This window comes from Metopolophium dirhodum, chromosome 1 (genome assembly GCF_019925205.1).
Source record: "Metopolophium dirhodum isolate CAU chromosome 1, ASM1992520v1, whole genome shotgun sequence".
In the NCBI taxonomy this organism is placed as follows: Eukaryota; Metazoa; Arthropoda; class Insecta; order Hemiptera; family Aphididae; genus Metopolophium; species Metopolophium dirhodum.
In genome coordinates this window covers 71,439,130-71,459,267 of record NC_083560.1, presented here as the reverse complement: position 1 = coordinate 71,459,267, position 20,138 = coordinate 71,439,130, and the positions used below count along the sequence as shown (strand labels likewise).

Here is a 20,138-nt window from a genome sequence, read left to right as displayed (position 1 = left end):
GTTTAATATTATTAGAAGCCTATTAACTTTAAACCAGTAATGTATAACAAAAAACAATTCTGAATAAAAATAATAGTTTTGTGCAAAATGGACTGTTTTCATTTTATTTTTTTTCAAATAGGAGCATTTTTGGATATAGTGTGTTTTGCACAAAACAAATATTGAATAAAAGTGAAATTAAACCACTTTCCATTTTTCCCATTTAACTTAACCAAAATCTCAAGTATATTTTAATATTTATTATTTACACAAAAAAATGTAAGTTTCAAAATAATGTCATAATTTATTCCTATAATAGGCCTTTGCTCCCCCTACCTTCTTAAATGATGCGCCCGTGAATACAATAATAATATACCTATTAATATATTCAGTCATTATTAAATTATAATAAATAATAATGAATGTTTAACAAAATCAACATTCAAATTAGAATTATTTACCTTTTACACCTTAAAATAAAACAAATTGAAAATATTAACCAATTGTTTACTTATCATATTAATTAACTGACTAACTACTTGTTAAATTTATTTAGTTTACAGTGTCAATTGTCTCTTATATTCAATCAGTTTTAAAGCCATCATAAATACACAGATAAGCCATAGCATAGGAGTTTTTGGTAACTAAAAAAATCCTATCAGCAGCTAGGTTTGATGTATCCATTTGCATTAAGCTCAATGTAAACAGATACAGCAAAACTAGCGGCTGACAGCATATTTTTAGTCACTAAAAACTCATATAGTATGGCTTATCTGTGTATTTTAAAAACAATGGTTATACCAAACTGATTCTGTATTTGGAAATCTGTTTTTAATACGAATCACTGAAAATTATTAGTTATTGACAAAACTATAGTATAAGGAATACTATGATGTATGCTCAATGATACAAAACAAATATTCACAAAGTGCTTTTTTTTTATGGGGCATTAAATGGAACAAATAATAAACTCAATCTGACATCACATATATATTATATATCATCTCACGCAATGAAATATGCACAAAAATACAAGACCACGGATCATGATCATACTTATTCCTTATACTATAGTTATACCCATTAAAGCAGTGGCGTGGCGAACTAAAAATTTTCCAGAGGCCAGTTACAATTATCCCAAGTATTTATGCATGATAATGTATTAATGTAATATAACAAGTTATATTTCAGATCGTTATTGACTACCTATTGAGAATATCAAATTAAATTTTCTAGGGGACCCACTAGCTACCACCCACTCCTCAATTTAAGAAAAATTTCAGAGGCCAAAGCCTCTGAAATTACTGTTTGCCATGCCACTGCATTTAAGTATATGATTAGGGAACTGATTTTTTTGTATATAGGTATATATTATATACATATTAATTTGTTTATAAATTATGTTTGATAGATTGAATAATATGATATGGTAAAATCTTGATGATAAATTCAATAAAAAGTTTTTTTATTAAAAAGACACTTTTACACAATTAACACTTGCCAATAACTAAGTAAATATACCAATAATAAGTCAAATTTAGTTGGTAATTAATGCCTTTTTTTTGATAGTTTTTGAAATGCAGGTAGGCTTGCTAATGGCATTTTCATTGTGTACTTGGTTGGATCATCTTTCAATAGTGATGCCCCTACTACCTTCATCAGCAATGTCAATCTAAAATAATTTAAACTATGGCTAATAAAAAAAATCATGTAAAGAAAAAATTCTGCAAATAAGACGAAATAACACTTGCATTTGTTGTATCTGTCTTACTCTTACAAGTCTGTAACATAGCAAATTCACACCCAGCAGATCACGTTTAGCTTCATTAGTTTAAAAATTAGAGTGAATCGACATATTATAAAACTTGTTGGTAAGAACTAAGAATATTATCTGTTTAAATGTGGGTTTTTTAAGATAGTTAATTTTTTTAGCAATTTTCGCGTTTATAATAAAGCGTAAATTAAAAATGCTCATAACTCACTTATAACTGAATTATCGTAAAAACCCTGATGTAAATAGACACAGATAATATTCTTACCATCAAGTTTCATAAGAGGTTAATTCACTCTAATTTTTAAACTAACAAAGCTAAATGTGATCTGTTGAACGTAAATTTGCTATGTTACACACTTGTAAGACTAAGAAAAAAATGTCAGTATTATTTTCTCATGTGTACAAAAAATATTATCTTAAACTAATAATTTAATTGAAAGCATTAAAAATAAAATGTTATAATTTTTTTCACCTGGAAAGACACATGGTCATAATTATATTATAATGTCAATTTACCTCTTTTGACTACTTGATGGAAGAAATGAAGATATACAATTTAAGTCAAATGTATACATGTTGATTAACATCATAATTATAATTATATGACATACAGCTTTATCCTTCATCTTAGATGTTAAATCTCTAGAAAATCAAAATATATACATATAAATATAAATGTATTAATTATTTTTGTAATAATTGTTTACCGTCCAGTTACAGTGTATTCAACAAAATTATCCAACACCTTAAAATTTATTACTTCAGAATTTGGGTAAATTTCAATGTTTCTAAAATTTAATTCATGCGATTTTAATTTCAACAATTCAATCAGTCCATCAGCAAAGGTAAGTAGGCAGATATTTTGAATCGTTTTATGAGATAGTTTGTTCAAATTTGTTACGAAAAATGTTGATAAACTGCAAAAAAAATACATTATTTAAAATAATAGACCAAAGCCACAAAAATTTACTTAGGTGGTGATAAACACAAGACTAAAACATGTATTAAAATAAAAATTTATTTTATTTAAGTCTATATAAAACTTCTTTACCAGCTATTCTTCAGGAACTAAACCTGAAATATTATTCAAACAAAGGTCCTCAAGCTATGATCACGAGCCACATGTACAGATCAATAACATTATTTTAATTTTAACATTTTAAATAGTTATTTTTTTTACTTATTATTCATTAATGACACGCAACTGATCCATAGTTAAGTTAATATTATGGTCCATGAAAAAAATAAAAATTGAAAAAGTCTGATCTATAACATACTTTTTATTCAACTTGAAATATAAATATAACATAAATTTAAAATATACATCATTTTAACCCATTAGCGCCGGAGTTTTTTATCCAAAATTTTGTTGAAAATGTATATTATACCTAAAAAAAGATTGTAAAAAATCTATGTTGCCATATGGCAACGCACGGCGTTAATGTGTTAATAATTAATCATTAAAAAATGTTTGAATAATATTTTAAGACTATGGTACCTAACCTTGTATTACAATTTTAATTCTTATAAAATTATTTAAATAAATTTTCTTGAATTTAAATTTTCGTAGTAACTTACTCTTCATTGTCAGAAGAAATCGGTAACATGCTTATCACTTCTTTTGCATAATCGGACATTAAATCTATTTCATTTTCAAGTAGCAATGTACTAACTGGATAAACTGTTTCCAATTTATTAGAGAAACGGTTACATCCCAGTGGTAAATATACTATATATTCACTAGCCTGAGAAAATGATGATTGCAATACATCAGCTATAAAAGAAAAAATAACAATATAATATACTGAATAGGCATTTATAGAAATCTATACACATACAAGAACAAGAAATATTATCGAAGACGTCTGTTGGAACATTAACAGTATTGTTAACTCTAGACTTTGAAATACGTGATGACTTTTTAGTTCCAAATACTGAGTTAAATTCTTCATTTTTATCAGTCAATGACTGGTCTTCAAACGTTTTCATTTTAAAGTAGTCTGGTTTTTTAAGATAAGTCACTTTGGTACCATAAACTGAAACCTAAATAATATAATAAAACTCATGTTTTTATAGGTACTTGTTGCAGTTTACAATTAAATTTAAACAAATAGGTAAATAGATTGAATACCTTCCAAATAGATAACATTTTTTTTTAACTAATAACTTAGGCATATATACCTAACTTAGCCTACCTTATTTGTTTTTTTATTCCTCAAAATTAAGTATTTTTTTCCGGTTTCCTTTCTACTAGGATCTTCTTCTTCGACTGTACCGCCGTGTTGGTTGAATATTTTTAATACAGGTCTATTAGATGTATTCTCAATTGCCATGCCACAATCTAAAAATGTTGATGAATTCAGATAACCCACTTCTGTAATAGCTAGAAAATAAAATACAAATCTGTCAGCATATAACTCGACATTTCATTAGATTCTAACATGTAGAGGGAATCAGTATACTTGGATAATATATTGTATATGTGTACGATATAGACAATTTGAACAATAATTTTATAGAAAAATGATTTAATAGCGTACAGTGGAAATCTGTAGATTCGGAAAAGATTTCCGAAAAGACTCACCGATAACTGGTGGTACGGTTGGTTCCGCGTAGACCTGTTCCACGATGCCGTCCATGGTGCAGAGGCGTGATTGCAGTTTCCGCACGCTGACGAAATGTACGAGAAGAACTAATTGCAGACCATGTGTTTGAAATGCAAATGTCTAAAATATTATTATAATTCACAATTGTCTACACAAAAGCAGTACAGGATTCAAAGATCACGCTCGAACTTTGCTGTATCGTGAACAGTGCTAATATGCCACCCAGCGACCCGGCCTGTCGTCTTATCATTGTTTACGAACTCGTATCATTTACCGTGGAGAGATAATGGACTTTATCAGTTGTAGTCGGAAATTTGTTAGATACAACAATTTATTGTTGTTGTTGTTGTTGTTGTCGTCGTATTACGATTTTGGCTGCAATATAATAAATAGGACAATAAGCTGAAGAAAAAATCATCCAGTACCAAAAGCCCTATTTTAATTTTGAAAACATATTTAAATTCCTTATTCTCTTTTCTAAGTTATGTAGGAAATGGATCTTCGTATCTTTCTTTTTTTAGTAAAACTTGAGTAAAGGTGAATTTTGAAAAAAAAAAAGAAGAAAATTAATTTTGTATTACACTAATTAAACAATACAAAAAATCGAAATTCCTACGTAGGTAACCTAAAAAATAGAATAAGGAATTTAAATGTTTTCAAGAATCGCGGAAAAAAAACATATTTTTATATTTTGCTATATTATGTCATATTTAATTTTCAAATTAAAAATTTTGATCAATAATCCAACTGCCCAGGTGTTCTATCTGTTGAATACTATCGTCAGTGGCGTATATGTATAGGGAGTGAGCCTAGTGGGCTGCAGCCCCCCCCCCCCCCAAAAAAAAAAAAATTACAGTCTTTTTAAATAGAACAACAATATATTTTATTAGGTACTATTATAAGATATAATATTTCATGACCTGTTGAAAAATAACGAATACGAATATGTTTATAGAAACTGTTAAATATATAGTAGACAGTAGCCTCTAAGTAATAGATAACTTGCTAGTTTCTATCTACTATAGCCCACCTCAAATATTATTTCTATAAACGCCACTGACTATCTCAACCTAATTTGTGCATTTTTAATAATTTTAACATAAACATTTTCAGTTTCTTAATATATTGTTACAATGATAATCCGTATTTATAATATATTTTGTAAGCATTTAAAGTTTAAATGTTGACAAAACACGTAAACATCACGAAAATGTGCATATTATTTTGAGTTAGAAATTCATAAAACTTTTTAATTTTAAAATTGGTAAATGGATGTCGCTCTGATGTACACTGTACAGTAGGTTACAAGTGGGTCACTGTAATAGATGGTGTTCAATTCGAATTCAATGATATAATATCATTGTATAAGAAAACTGATTCTGAGCAAAAACGGTCAGCCAGCCTATGATATTACTAAATAGGTATATTTGATGATATTATTGTGAATAAAGTAATTTATATGTTTACCTATTTACATACGTGGAACCTTGTTTTAAATTTTCACTCCTTAGCTATAAAAGTTGAACATTTTATGCATTTTTAACTAAAAAATAATTATATCGATGAACGTTGTCAAAATTTGAACTTTAAATGTTTATAAAAAAAAATTGTGCCTATGTATTTTTAATATTTTTCAACTGCTATTGTAACAATATATCCAGAGCCTTGTATTACATTTTCACGCTTTATTACCCAACAAAAATAATTTTATTGATATTTGTAGAAAAAAAACTAAAAAAATTGAAAACTGTCTATGTCCGTAAACAGCTCAAAAAGAGTCAAATAGTTTCAAAATTGTATGGTGTATAGAAAATTAAAATATAAACATTCAGTAAAATGTTCATGTATCTACAGTTTTTCATTTTTGAATAACATTAAAATAACAAAAAATAACAACGATTTATATCATATGTTTATTTTATCAAATCCTATACTTGATCAAATGGTCAATTTCAATTTTTTTTGCTTTTTTCTATAAATATTAATAAAATTTCATTTGTTGGGCCAAAAAGCGTAAAAAATTAATAACATTTTTTAAAACTTATAACCTATTTGAAATTATTATTATTATGACTGTAGACTAAAGTAATTAATGTTTGTTATTGACAATTTTTTAAAACGTGAAACTTATTTTAAATTATTATTCTTATTATTGTATTGTGACAAATTTTTAAAACGTATTTAAAATTTATAAAATGTTAAATTTTTATAGTTAAGGACTGGAAAATTTAAAACAATGATTCTCATAAATAGTTCATACTCTAACCAGACAATGTGAACAATATATAAAAACACAGTTATTTTTTACAGACAATTTAAGTTCAAATTTGGAAGAAAATATACTTATTGTAAAACTAATTTATAATATGAATATAAATGATTATTATTATTATTATTATTATTGTAGTGATCATTGTTTGAATTGACATAACTTTTTGTACAAATGTAAAGAAAAATTTAGATTTTTTCTTATATATTTTTAAACTTACTTTTATATGGACCATTAGTAGCTTAGGTATGTATAATAAAAATTAATATTAAAAATATTTTAAAAATGTGATACAATAATATTATGACATAAATACATAATATAGTAAAATGCAAAAATTTGTGTTTTTTTCTTGGTTTTTTTTTCGTCTACTGTTTTCAAAATTAAAATTGGGCTCTTGGCACTGGGTGAATTTTTCTTCCGCTTTTTGGGACTTTTATGCAGTGTTTTGAAAGAACGAGTTCCAAAAGGAATGGATTCCTGAGACTGGAACGAATTCCTTTTTAAAGAACAGCATGTTAAACAAATTCATTTTTATAAAAATGAAAAAATGAATAAGTTCTTTTTTTCAAGGAAAAATAACAAAATTGTTCGTTCCTTTCTAGTTCCAATAATTTACACAAATATGTATTATGTAAACAATGAAATTAAGATATATTTTTTTTTATGTGTATAATGTATATTGCCAATTAGTGATCGTTTTCGAGTATCGACGTTAACCGTTACTCATTAGTCACTTTATTAATATTTCTTATAGTAATGAGTACCTACGAAATGAGTACCTACGGAGTACCTACATAAAATATTAAAATATAATTATTTATAACGATAAACGATAAAACAGTCGATATACGCATTGGCCAACAATTTAATTTTGAAGAAATTCTCTAAATAGAATTGTAAAATATGTACCTAGGTATTTGTAGGTTTACTGTTTACATTATAATTATCAATTAAAGAAGTATGCATATGAAAAAAAAAACATTAATGATTAAAAAAGAATTTTTAATTTATTTGGAACTAAAAAAGGAACTCGTTCATTTTGCAAAGGAACGAATTCTTTTTTTTAAAAGAACAAGGAGCGGAACGAATTCCTTTTTATAAGGAACCAACTTACCAAACACTGCTTTTATGTTGAACATTTTTTTATAAGTATACGTTACTGATTTCTAAGAATTTAACCAGTTGTTTATCTTTAATTAAATAAAGCGTTCTGGGAACAATGATCTTACAATTTTTTTATATCTAACAGCATCATAAGGTAGTAGAAGGGGCAATAATGCAATACTGTAGCTCCACCAAAAAATTAACCTCTGTCCAGTGCCGCAATTAGGATTCTTGGGGCCCCGAACAAAGTCAATGTCAATTGTCAATGCCCTGAGGTCTATGTATATAATATTTTTTTATAGGTAACCTGTTGTACAAAAATAAACAATGATGGTGATTTTTTTTTAAAAAGCCTAAAAATATAATGTGAAGGCCCACTGCCCAGTGTATTGTTAATTGTTATTAAAATATAACTACACTAAAAGTGTTCTTTTTTTTATTATAAATATTACATAAAGCTTTTCACACATCAAAGTAACACAATAACAATTAAACACTATAATAATATAATTTTATAGATAAATATAGATATTATTATGGATAAAGAGGGCCGTTCTACAAATTAGAATTTTTTTTAATATATATTATTTGATTTAAATATTAAATTAAAATGCAATTATTAGAGAATTTAAAATAGATGCAGGGCATCGTCGGGGCTCCCTGAGCCAACGATTAGCGTCCATCTACAGGGGCATTGCCCTGGCTGCCCCTGCAGTTGTTTCAGCACAAAATCCTCAGTACAGTTTAACTATTTAGTATTCAAATAGATTTCTATAGTAGTAGGTAGTAAATTGTATGTGAATGACTTCAACTACGTTTGAGCAATTAATAATACTTGTTTAAAAAACACCACTTAGAAACTAATTTTCTTGGAAAAATAATAATAAGTATATACTATATCAGGGGTCACCAATTAATATTTTCCGCGGGCCACATTAAGAATTCGGAAAATTCTCGTGGGCCATAAAAATTCAAAGTACATAATATTTATTATAATATGCCGGTTGGCCAAAAATATTTTATTTCTAAATAAAAAAAATGTTCCACCTGATGGTTTTTTTTCTATAGATATTTAGTTTCTAATAAAATCATGACATTATGTGGTTTTTTTAGAATTGAAGAATCGACTACAAAAAAAATAAATATTTCAAGTATAAACTTGAAATATTAATGTTAATACGAGTATCAAACATATACTTACAGAATGTCATACCTACAAATTACGATGAATACAGGGAAAAGATAATCTCTCAGAACATAATATTATATTATAAAACTTATCAATGTATACTAAACTAATAGTCTATAGTATGTAAACTTATGTAACGTAAATATATGTTTTTGTAAATCTCAATGCTGCTTATTGCTGCTGAGGGTTAATAATAAATAACAAAAAAATGCTTAACTACTCATTTATAAAAATTAAAAGAACATTCGTAAATAAAAATAATTTACAGGTTTATGAGTTTATCCATTATTATGTTATAAAATTGAAATGATAGTGTATCACTCTAATTCCTGAGCAGATATAACATATGCTATAAACTGACATTGGAACTTTTTTCTCTTTTTTTTAGGTAAATCTTTCATTAATGCTACTAAGTAGTTTCCAAAAGCGACATCAGGATCAAGTGGATCCTCATTTAGTTCTGCAGGCCTTGGAATTTTATGCTCACTTAGCAAGTGTCTTCGGAAGTTATGGTCATTTTCTAGGAAGATAAAAGTGTAATTACTTAACTGTATAGGTACATTTTTAAACTAATATTTACAATATGCACTATATGCAATAATGCACAGTTTATGTTATATTGATATAAATACTCTGTTCAAAATAAGATAATTACCCGGTAGCTAAGTTGCGTGGCTGCTCCTGACCGTCACGGAGCGAAAACTAGTTGCCGTCGGGTAATGATCTTAATTTGAAAAGAGTATAGGTACCAAAATGAAACACTAATTTATATGTTAAAATATTAAAGGAGAACCAGACACAAAGAAAAAAGTTTTATCAATTTGAAAGAATGTTCAATTCTATGAATAATGGTATAGGTTTTACGTTTCTACTCAAATTATTCAATAAGTTATGACTCATAACTTATGAGTAAAGACCGGATTTATGTTTTTACATATCGTACCTGGGTCTATGCAGTCTCATGAGAGTAAAAAATATAATTTATTAATTATTTTGTAGTTAAAAATGTATAAAATGTTTAACTTTTATGGCTAAGGATTGAAAATTTAAAACAAGGCTCCACGTAAATAGGTTATATATAAATTACTTTATTCACAATAATATCATCAAATATACTTGGTAATATCATAGGCTGACTGACCGTTTTCGCTCAGAATCGTTTTTCTTATACAAGGATATTATATCATTGAATTCAAATTTAACACCATCCATTACAATGACCCACTTGTAACCTACTGTACAGCAGAGCGACATCCACTTACCCACCTTTTTTAATTTTAATATTACGGTACCCATAAAATTTTTTTTTTTTTATCATTTCCAACTCTTACTAAAGTGCAATAGTATTCCATTAGAATAGGTAACTTTTAATACCTAATTAAAAGTAATAACATATTACTAGTATTAAACAGTACTACAGTATTAAAATAATGTTGAAAAAAATTTTTTTTGATGCATATTAAAGTAAATAATGATGTTCATTGATTATTTTTAAATTTTTAAGAGAATATAATGAAAATGTTTGAAGGTTTTTTAGAGAATATTAGCATCATATTTTAGGTATTTGAAGAGAATATAAATCCGGTCTTTAGTTATGAGTAATGTAAAAGACGATTGATGTCCGGCTTATTGTAATTGCAATAAATTTCCTATCTTATGCGTGTATAAGTTCCTCGCTTCATACAATGATTTACCAACCTAAACATTTTATTTTTGAAATTTAATTTACATATAAATGTGTGGTATTATATGTTTAAGACGATACAAGTATCAGCATTTCAATATAACGTTTAGTTTTTTAAATATTAAAAATCTTAAAAGAGATATATTTGAATTTTTATTTTATATTTAAATGGCCATAACGCTCCATTTAACAAAAATATCACTTAAAAGATTTATTAATATTTAAAAAACTAAACGTTATATTGAATTCCTGATACTTTTAACGTCTAAAATCAGACATTTACACGTAAACTAAATTTCAAAATTTTTAGATTGGTAAATCGTTGTATGAAGTGAGAAACTTTACACGTATAAGATAGGCAATTACGATGAGCCGGACCCAATGACATCACGCGGCTATTCTATATTTCTTAATATCTCTTAAGAAGATGTCAGCGTACTATTTGTTTTCTCTCACTGACCCATACGCAACATAGACAAAACGCATTTGTGCAGAATCGCTTTTTCTATGGTTTTAAGTAATCTTAGAGTAAAATCACACATTACAAAAAAGATAGAAAATAAAAATTTTGAGGGAATGACATATTGATTTGTCTAAATATTGCTTCAAAACAATTTAAACATCATTAAAATTTACAACATTTTTTGTTTATTTTGAAAGTCAAATACAGTAAAATAATAATAAATATAAAATCGATATGTCATTCCCTCTAAAATATTATTCTCTATTTCTTTTGTTATAGGCAATTTTACTCTAAGATTACTTAAAAACATAGAAAAAATGATTTTGCGTAAATGCATTTTGTCTATGTTGCGCGTGGGCCAGAGAGAGAAAACAAATAGTGCGCTGACATTCTCTTAAAGTAATCAATCTTTTTACATCGGATTTTCACCAAATAATTTAATACAGCCATAGCTACAATAATTTAACATTTAAATTTTTTTTTGTGTTGTGTGCTTCTTTATTAATATTTTTGGTACTATAAAAAATAAAATATCGCTAGTAGGTGCCATACTCAAAAATAAAAAATAAATATTTAAGCTATACTATATCAAATTTGCATACTTTCTTTTCTTTTTTGCTCTTTAGAAATAGTTAAACTTTGAGGAGAGTCATCAGAATAGTTGTCTAAATTTGAATCTAATATACTAGTAGTCCTAAAGATATTTGGATTAAAAAATTTTAAACATTAGTAATTATTTATAGGTTTAAAGAAAGAAAACAGCTACTTTTTTTCATGATGTTGTGTTACAACTTCTTCCAGGAATGACAGTTGAGCATAATGCAACCACTTTATTCTACTACCTCTTTTATTTATTCCACTTTTTAATTGTTGTTGTCTTACACGTACATATTTCTCTTTTAGATATTTCCATTTTTTTTTTAATTCATCAATAGTAAACTCACCTTTAACAACACAAACAATTAATTTATATTTAAAACAGTTATATTAAAAATTGTCAAATATTAAGAGTATAATATAATATGTGAATGTAAATTTATTTTTATAAAGGTAGGTATATTAAAATTGTAGTATTTATTTTCACCTTGTAGTTCAGTATATACTTCATCCCATAGTTTGTTTTTAACTAATTCAGACCTTAAGGATAACGACATTCTATGATCAAATAATGGACGACGAACCTTAATAGCACTTATTAAACTCGAAGTTGAATTGAAATCATTTACTTTATTATCTTCAACATCATCATCACTTGATAATAGCAGTACTTTCTTTTCAGTGGACTCTGCCGGTAAAATTTTTCTAGATTTTTCTAACAAAAATACATAATAAAGGTATTTAAAAATAATAAAAAAATAAAAGTAATCTTATTTTAAAATGTTCATAGTATTATTAATATCCCAGCGATTGGTTTAAAAGCTTATTATCATAATACCATTGTTTAGTGATGAATTGTAGTATGTATTATATTATAGTTAAGTTAAAGTTGCACATGCAATATACCTATAGCCATTGACTATATATATTTAATTTTTTTTTATGTTTAATCAATGCTATAGTTTGCATTTATTAAAATTAGGATAACCAAACCAAGACACTATAACTAAGCATATGACAATATATCGTCTTCCCTAGACTCTACCACTATACAATTTGAAACAATCTTATGATTTTAAGATAATAATATTATTACTAGGATCCTCAATAGCAGTAACCACAGGCATACATTGATGAATAGTTTTACTAGGATAATAGACCAAACACTTGTCACATTTTTCAACCTGAAATAAATAGAATAACATGTTGGTAGGTAATATAATATATAGGTTAGGAATAGATAATATTAATACAAATTTCTAAATTATTAAAGTATTCAAAACAAGCAAAATTAGGTAATAGTAGTAGTTACCTGTACCCGTGTAAATGGCGCCATTTTAGATACCAATTTTATATATTATAAAAAAAATATGAATATATTATTGTATTATTTTGTACAAATATTTTGTATATTATATAACTGTTAGGTATATTGCAATAATACTTATGCACAATGTAAGTATGTAAATAGAACCATTACGTTTGTAATATTTAATAAAATAATACTAAAAAATATCTAAAAATGAAGTTTGAATTTTATCATGAACCAATAATTCAACCTGAGCAACCACACGGAGCACAGAGGAAAATGAAATAAAATCCGATTTGGTGTCTGGTGTTATCATTTGTTAAGAGAACGCCACACGGATATCTGTTGTCTCCGTTCTACAAGTGCGTAACATAGCAAATTTACGCTCAGCAGATCACGTTTAGCTCCGTAAGTTTAAAAATTAGAGTGAATCGACCTATTATGAAACTTGATGGTAAGAACATTACCTGTGTTCGTGTGTTGGTTTTTTACGATTATTCAGTTTTTAGGTGAGTTATGAGCATTTTTAATTTACGCTATATTATGTACGCATAACTTGTTAAAAAATCGAAGCATCGTAAAAAACCAACATATCAACACAGATGATGTTCTTGCCATCAAGTTTCATAATAGGTCGATTCACTCTAATTTTTAAACTAACGGAGCTAAATGTGATCTGCTGAGCGTAAATTAGCCATGTTACGCACTTGTAAGACGGAGACAACAGATATCCGTGTTAACACGATTAACACGGCACAACCATGAGAAAATTCGATAGCGGTACACATTGGACACGTATGATAACGGAGAAATTCAGACGGTCCGTTTGTAAACAGTATAGTAAACGCCATGACCACAGAACAATGCTAGCATTTTGGTCTGTTCGGTTTGAATAACCAAAACCGTGGTTGAGTTTGTTTATTTGGTAATCTGTGTACTATCACGGAGCCGGGAGGACCAATAAATTGTTTACCTATACGGCTGTCCTATGATATGGTTATAATAATGGTTTGTCTTGGCATTGCCAAGCACGGTTTAAGACATTGACCTATTATAATACCTATTTATAATGGGTCAAATTGGGTTTAAGATATATATAAATATTTATAATATATGTGTATATCTTCAACCGTGATGCCAAGTGCTTACGAGTTACGGATTTACAACCTAACGTTGGCGTTCGTATTGTAAAATCACAGTTTATAATTTGTACACAGAATAATAATATTAATTGTTTATTATTTCTTTTACTGTATTACTGTGGTAAAACGTTGGCACGATGAAAATCCATCCTTTATATAATATTATTGTACTCTATAATGGTTCGTACATGAATGATTATTAATTTTATTATCAAAATGGTTTATGTAGGAGACCGACATTCTTGTACCATACTACCGTGGTACGTCGGCGTTTTCTTATCGAACTTCTCTGATAATGAGCGTGTCTTACTGCCGTCTGCCATAGTGCCGTAAACCTAGCTAATTGCAATACACGAGAAAACGAGAAGTGTTCGACTCGGGACTGCGATTACTCGTTTACTGTTTGCCGTGTTTGGTTGTTAAAGACAAATGACGATTAGTGTTTGGAGTTTGTTGTTTACTGTTGAGTGTTGACCACGATTAAAGATACTACTAGTCACTCTATAATTTAATGTATGTATTTAACTTACAACTTAGTACTCCGTACTAACGCTGTCGCTTTTTTACCGCCGCAAATCGACTAAACCGATCGAAACTAGAGTTAAAATTGTCGGACGCAATTCTAATGCGACTTTCGAAACAATACTGCGCCACATAACACGTACGGCGGTGTGGCATAATTTACGTAATTGACAGTCCTAGATGACCTTTTGATTAATTTTTAACTTGTGTTGACTTAGGTAGGTGAAGCGTTGGAATTGTTTTTGAAGTCGTCATAATATGTTTTTAGTAAATAGTTACTCGTGTTTAAAATATGTCACTTGACACGCATACTGATTTGAGACTTCACAAAATATAAATCTCTCTGCTTGAAATTAAACCTTAAAAAAATTGTCTTGATTCAATCGTGTTTGTGGAGGTTATGTGGTCGGATCCATCAACAACAAACATGGCTTATGGAAACCAATGGATGAATATGAATCCTGCTATGTATAAAAATATGACAAATGAACAAGGTACACATACACTGTAAAACGCATGTTGTAAAGATTATATTTAAAACAAATTTACATCTTCTAGTGGACTGGGCGAGTTTGGCTCAACAATGGATCAAAATGAAAGAAACTCCACCCTCAATGCCCCCTGGACAACAAGTTAGGATCCCGACTTCTGAACATGCTCTGCTCGGTCAGCATGTAGAACTTCAGAATTCTTCAAACGTAGCAGCAGTAGCAGCGAATAAAACATTTAGTGATCATAATATCGCCAGTCCAGTTACACGTGTGTAGATTACCTACAACTAGTGAGAAAATCTTCTGAAAACATTTTTTTTACAGGAAATAGTATTGAAAAACCTAGTGCTTGGAATTCGTGGACTTGGCAGCAACAACAACAATGGAATTGGAATTGGGCATCTTCTTCAACAGCTCTACCAACTAAAGCACCTATTATGGAGTCAGTTAATCCACTTAGACCCCCTTTCATAACACCTCTTTTATCAGAACCACCTCCATCTTTCCCTATGATGACACCAAACAAACCATTTCTACCCAATGTAAGTTTTTATAATTTTAATTATATACATTATTTTACTTGTTTGTAATTGTTTTTAGAATTATTGGGCTGGGCCCAACACTAGAGTTCCGCCACCTACTGAACCAGATCAATGGAGTAAACTTAATATGATTCCAAATGTGGATGATAGAACTCAAGATCCATCATTTATGGGTAGGTGTAAATTTTTAGTATTCTCAGAGTTGGTACTTTTTATGTATTAAACATTATATAAGTTAGTATGTTACACGTCATATGAACTGCATATAAAATTTATAAAACTTTATACCAAATACAACATACATAAACATTTTTTTTCTTTGAAATTTATAGTTATTCAATATTCATTAAAAATATTCATTTATAAGCACTATATTGATTTAAGTTTTTTAACTAATTTCCATCCATTTTGTTTATAACTTTTTTATGTAATATGTACCTAATATCCTATTGTATTTGTATTTTTAATTCTGTATCAAAGCTGTTGAAAACAGGTAGTTTTTTCGTGCCTTTAGTCCGATAAGTGAAAGAAAAATTCACCCAGTACCAAAACACCATTTCCTACAAAACCTAGAAAATAGAATAAGTAATTCAAATAAGTTTTCAAAATTAAAATTGGGCCTTTGGTACTCGGTGAATTTTTCTTCCGATTTTTGGGACTTTTATATTGAAACTTCTTTGATTGCAAAGTGTAATAATTTTGGGACTGGGCGTGTGTATGTTACTGATTTCCAAGAATCTTAGCCATAGTTTTACTTCCGTTGCATAAAGCGTTCGGGGAATTCACGCACACTAATGATCAGTCACACAACTCACAATGGATATAGAATATTGCCTAAATAAGTGTTTACTGTTTACATATATTTCAGTTCAACTTGAAAATACTTTTTAAATAAAGAATAGTAAATGAATCACTACATTGTAAAAAAAAACCTCAACTACACATCAAATCTATTACTACACCAGTCACCAAATCACTTCTGTTTTAGTGGATTTATATTTTATTTTAATTTTAATAAAGATAAACTTAAAATTTAGTATTCGATAACATTTCTGTGGTTATCCCTTGTCAATATTAATTATTATACCTGGTAATTGCTGTTCAGTGCAGTAATAATAAAAATACTTTTAATGGTACGTACTAAACGTATAATACTGTATTATAATATGTTTCAACCCTGGATTTATTCTACTCCTAAATTATCAACAAAATAAAATCTTGTTTTTGTTATATTGTAATAATATATTTTATCAGATGCGGCAAAACGAAAGCAATTACCTGCTTGGATTCGCGAAGGACTGGAAAAAATGGAGAGAGAAAAACGAAAAAAAATTGAGCAAGAACAATCTTTTAGTGAACCTGATTATTCTAGTTTCACAATTGAAAATGTCACTCAGGAATTGCCCAATGTATATATATTATTTTTTATCATTTCTTTTTCAAGTTTTTAATATTAAAAAAATGTTTTAATAACTATTCTATTCATAGTCGCCTATTAATTTTGATCAAGAAACTCAAATGCTTGATGATGATGATGATGATGATATTGAACCAGTGTCTTCTGGTTACATAAATGATACTGAACCCAGAAAAACTGATTTAGTGAAGAATGACCTTTCTCCTCTCATTCCACGTAAGACTAAAGCTCAAATCTGGGAAGATACGGTAATACAGTTTTTAACATTTACTTGTATTTACAACAAATAAAAATAATTAAGTGTTTTATTGTTTCTGATATTTGTATTTTAAAATATTTATGATTGTAATTGTGTTTAAATTAAATGATTTCAGATGTTAAGTCTACGGAAAATTCTAACAAAATTGTTAATGGATGTTACTAATGATATGATGTTAGATATAGTTAAAGATGTGTTGAAATCTACTTTACAATCAGGTAATATTTATTAATAATTATAACTCTTCGCAAACTAGTTCAATAGCGTAAGTAAATTAGCGATAAAATGTAAGAAAAAGAAAGTTATTTATTTTATATTTTTAATTTATTTTTAATTTATTTTTAAAATGTATTATTATCAAAATTACAATATGCCATGTAACAGATATTCAAGGGAATCAAAACCAAACATCATTAGCTGGTAAGCTGGGTAAGTTTTTGAAATTATTATATAACAATAATATACAATTCATTAATGTGGTTATTCCATTACTTGAATTTGAGTTAGAATATACATATTGTGAAGCTATAGACAATCATCTATAAATCAAATAATGTATAACATCATCTACAAATAATTTTTTTTTTATTAACTTGAAATAAATAATAATTTTTTCTTAAGGGCTTGGAGTTTATGGTTCAGAATCTGGGTCATCTGATGAAACTGATGAAGAACAGAACATATCTGGTCATAAACAATTAAAACAGAATTCTGAAGAAGCTATTCAAGTAAATTATATTTTTACTTAGTTTCAATTGACTCATTTCATGTATAAACTCTAAATTGAATTTAAAATTATTTATAATTGATAATATTTCTAGGAAAGAATATTGAAACGCCAACGTGAGTTTAGTTATATTGAAGCAAGGATACTTATAGAATTGGATCAGCTAGAAGACCAGGAAAAACTTGTGAGATCTAAATTTGATAATAGTATCAAACTCAGTGGAGAAACTAATGATAACGGTAGTCAGGTAGTGGAAAACATTCAGACAAAAGGTAAAATTATGTTTTATTTATTTAATAAAAACAATTATGTATATTGAACATGTTTGTAGTATAATATTCAACAATTCCAGAGTAAAAAATAGTAAAAAATCAATTTATAATATTTGATTACTATTTAGTAATTTATTGTGTTAAGTAATTTTTTTTAAATTTTTAAAACAGAGTATAAACTATTATAAATACATAATATTTAATATGATAGTAAAAATATTCATAAAATATTAAACTGTATTTATAGCTTTGAATTCATTGATCCTAAAATAATCATATGACAATTTACAACCTTAATTTTCAGGACGTACTGAGGATGAAGGATCCAGCCAAAAGATGGTCAAGGGACAGGACAAAATCAAAAACGAAATAACCAATGATTTGAATATTAAAAATGGACATAAAAAAAAGAAATCTAAATCTAAAAGATCGTCAAGTTCTAATTCATCAAGCAGTAGTAGTGTTAGTAAGAAGAGCGATAATACCGATTATAAAAACAGAAATAAGAAAAGCGATAAAATTAAATCCAAATCTTCAAACAACAAAACTAAAGCAGAAAGTGTTAAGAGAAACCGAAGATCACGTTCTAGAAATAGAAGTAGATCTCATTCAATATCAAAGAGTAGTATGTCGCGTTCAAGATATAGAAGTAGGTCACGTTCAAGGCATTACGATAGAAGATCTCCACATAATTTTAGATCAAGAAGAAGTCAATCGCCACTATCACGTCACTCATATTCCAGAAAGTACAAAACCAAACGAAATAGTTCTTCTAGTTCAAATGAATCAAGAAGTAAAAAACACCGCTACAGACGATAATATTCTGGTCAAAATGTAATTTTAAAAGGTTAAAATTCTTAATTATTATTTTATTATTATTGACTCATTAAATTAATTATATTTTAGCATTATTTTTTTTTATAATATTTATAATACTAGGGTTAGCTTTTAATAAAGTAAACAGTTTACTTAGGCAAAAAAAAAAAATACAATTTTAATTATTTTATAATGACTGCCAATTAAATTTTTATTAGAAATTTGTAATTGTATCTCAATTATTAAATTAAATATAATTTTGTATATTCATAATATATGTTTTACTTATAAATAATAGATCTGTGGACTGTAATTTATTTATTTACAATTAGAAATTGTATATACAAACTGTTTTCAACAAAAAAACAGGAACTCCAAATTTAGAGCACTTCAATATTATTCAACTCCGAGTTTATGTTTCTTATACAGTTCCTAATACCTCAAAATAAGCTTTTCCCTTTTTGTTTCATGTATTTCTGAAGCAGAAAAGTAGTAGGTACAAAAAAATGATTTATTTTGTTATTAATATGGTAGAATTATAAAAGCTTATTATAATACTATAATATTATTATTTTTAAATCTGAATTTTAGTAAAAACTGTTTGATCAAAAACCTCATTAATACTATGAGGTATTTAGAAAGGTCGAACCAGAGTTGGAGTAACTAACATAAAAACAATGCATTTATTTATCTATTTTTCCTTGTAAATCGGTAAATGAGGGTGTACCATTAATTATTACTGTCTCTCTTGGCCTCGTGCATGTTGAAATTGCACCTTGACATTACAGTGATAAAATAATAAGTATGGAAGAACGCTTACTTATATTTCAATTATAAGTCCATAACAATTATATTTTAATGCATCAAAAAATGTTGTTCATCGACTGACAAATTTGAATATCGGTGTACTAAGTATAATTGCATTAATTTTGAAAAAATTTACATTTTTTTTATAAATTATATTAAAAAATGC

The 20,138-nt window shown here is 27.5% G+C and overlaps 3 protein-coding genes across 8 annotated transcripts; 1 reads left to right on the top strand and 2 right to left on the bottom strand.

Annotated features, from left to right (window-relative positions):
* Nucleotides 1–219: 219 nt before the first annotated feature.
* Nucleotides 220–4,733, bottom strand: LOC132953486 (uncharacterized). The gene is made up of 7 exons (XM_061025891.1): nucleotides 4,338–4,733; nucleotides 3,949–4,136; nucleotides 3,592–3,796; nucleotides 3,332–3,527; nucleotides 2,461–2,670; nucleotides 2,270–2,395; nucleotides 220–1,651 (listed from the first exon to the last, which is right to left on the bottom strand). Exons 1-7 carry the CDS (start codon nucleotides 4,390–4,392, stop codon nucleotides 1,528–1,530), a joined length of 1,104 nt encoding a protein of 367 aa, XP_060881874.1. The 5' UTR covers nucleotides 4,393–4,733; the 3' UTR covers nucleotides 220–1,527.
* A 4,248-nt stretch (nucleotides 4,734–8,981) lies between these two features.
* Nucleotides 8,982–13,666, bottom strand: LOC132953497 (uncharacterized). Of its 3 annotated transcripts, none has more exons than XM_061025896.1 (6): nucleotides 13,228–13,666; nucleotides 12,765–12,852; nucleotides 12,156–12,383; nucleotides 11,838–12,015; nucleotides 11,674–11,765; nucleotides 8,982–9,444 (listed from the first exon to the last, which is right to left on the bottom strand). In XM_061025896.1, the coding sequence occupies exons 1-6, from the start codon at nucleotides 13,291–13,293 to the stop codon at nucleotides 9,242–9,244; spliced, it is 855 nt and encodes a 284-aa protein (XP_060881879.1). In that variant the 5' UTR covers nucleotides 13,294–13,666; the 3' UTR covers nucleotides 8,982–9,241. The 3 variants fall into 3 exon arrangements, with proteins under 3 accessions (XP_060881879.1, XP_060881882.1, XP_060881880.1); XM_061025899.1 differs by having other exon boundaries at nucleotides 12,987–13,664; XM_061025897.1 differs by having other exon boundaries at nucleotides 12,981–13,662.
* Nucleotides 13,667–14,416: 750 nt separating this feature from the next.
* On the top strand, nucleotides 14,417–19,462 carry LOC132953451 (arginine/serine-rich protein PNISR-like). Of its 4 annotated transcripts, none has more exons than XM_061025889.1 (12): nucleotides 14,417–14,632; nucleotides 14,860–15,135; nucleotides 15,200–15,400; nucleotides 15,457–15,674; nucleotides 15,733–15,847; nucleotides 16,929–17,083; nucleotides 17,163–17,339; nucleotides 17,466–17,568; nucleotides 17,735–17,779; nucleotides 17,972–18,078; nucleotides 18,172–18,349; nucleotides 18,654–19,462. In XM_061025889.1, the coding sequence occupies exons 2-12, from the start codon at nucleotides 15,042–15,044 to the stop codon at nucleotides 19,166–19,168; spliced, it is 1,908 nt and encodes a 635-aa protein (XP_060881872.1). In that variant the 5' UTR covers nucleotides 14,417–14,632; nucleotides 14,860–15,041; the 3' UTR covers nucleotides 19,169–19,462. The 4 variants fall into 4 exon arrangements, with proteins under 4 accessions (XP_060881872.1, XP_060881867.1, XP_060881857.1 ...); XM_061025884.1 differs by having other exon boundaries at nucleotides 14,417–14,780; nucleotides 14,864–15,135; XM_061025874.1 differs by having other exon boundaries at nucleotides 14,417–14,780.
* The last annotated feature ends 676 nt before the right edge of the window (nucleotides 19,463–20,138 follow it).

Coding starts and splice junctions, on each gene's coding strand:
- LOC132953486 (XM_061025891.1), bottom strand. CDS start 4,392: ATGGACGGCATCGTGGAACAGGTCTACGCGGAACCAACCGTACCACCA. Junction 4,137..4,337: donor AACCGTACCACCAGTTATCG/GTGAGTCTTTTC, acceptor TTTATTTTCTAG/CTATTACAGAAGTGGGTTAT. Junction 3,528..3,591: donor CGATAATATTTCTTGTTCTT/GTATGTGTATAG, acceptor TTTCTTTTATAG/CTGATGTATTGCAATCATCA.
- LOC132953497 (XM_061025896.1), bottom strand. CDS start 13,293: ATGATAACACCAGACACCAAATCGGATTTTATTTCATTTTCCTCTGTG. Junction 12,853..13,227: donor TGCTCCGTGTGGTTGCTCAG/GTTGAATTATTG, acceptor TATTTATTTCAG/GTTGAAAAATGTGACAAGTG. Junction 12,016..12,155: donor AGTATATACTGAACTACAAG/GTGAAAATAAAT, acceptor GTGTTGTTAAAG/GTGAGTTTACTATTGATGAA.
- LOC132953451 (XM_061025889.1), top strand. CDS start 15,042: ATGTGGTCGGATCCATCAACAACAAACATGGCTTATGGAAACCAATGG. Junction 15,675..15,732: donor ACAAACCATTTCTACCCAAT/GTAAGTTTTTAT, acceptor AATTGTTTTTAG/AATTATTGGGCTGGGCCCAA. Junction 18,079..18,171: donor ATTCTGAAGAAGCTATTCAA/GTAAATTATATT, acceptor TAATATTTCTAG/GAAAGAATATTGAAACGCCA.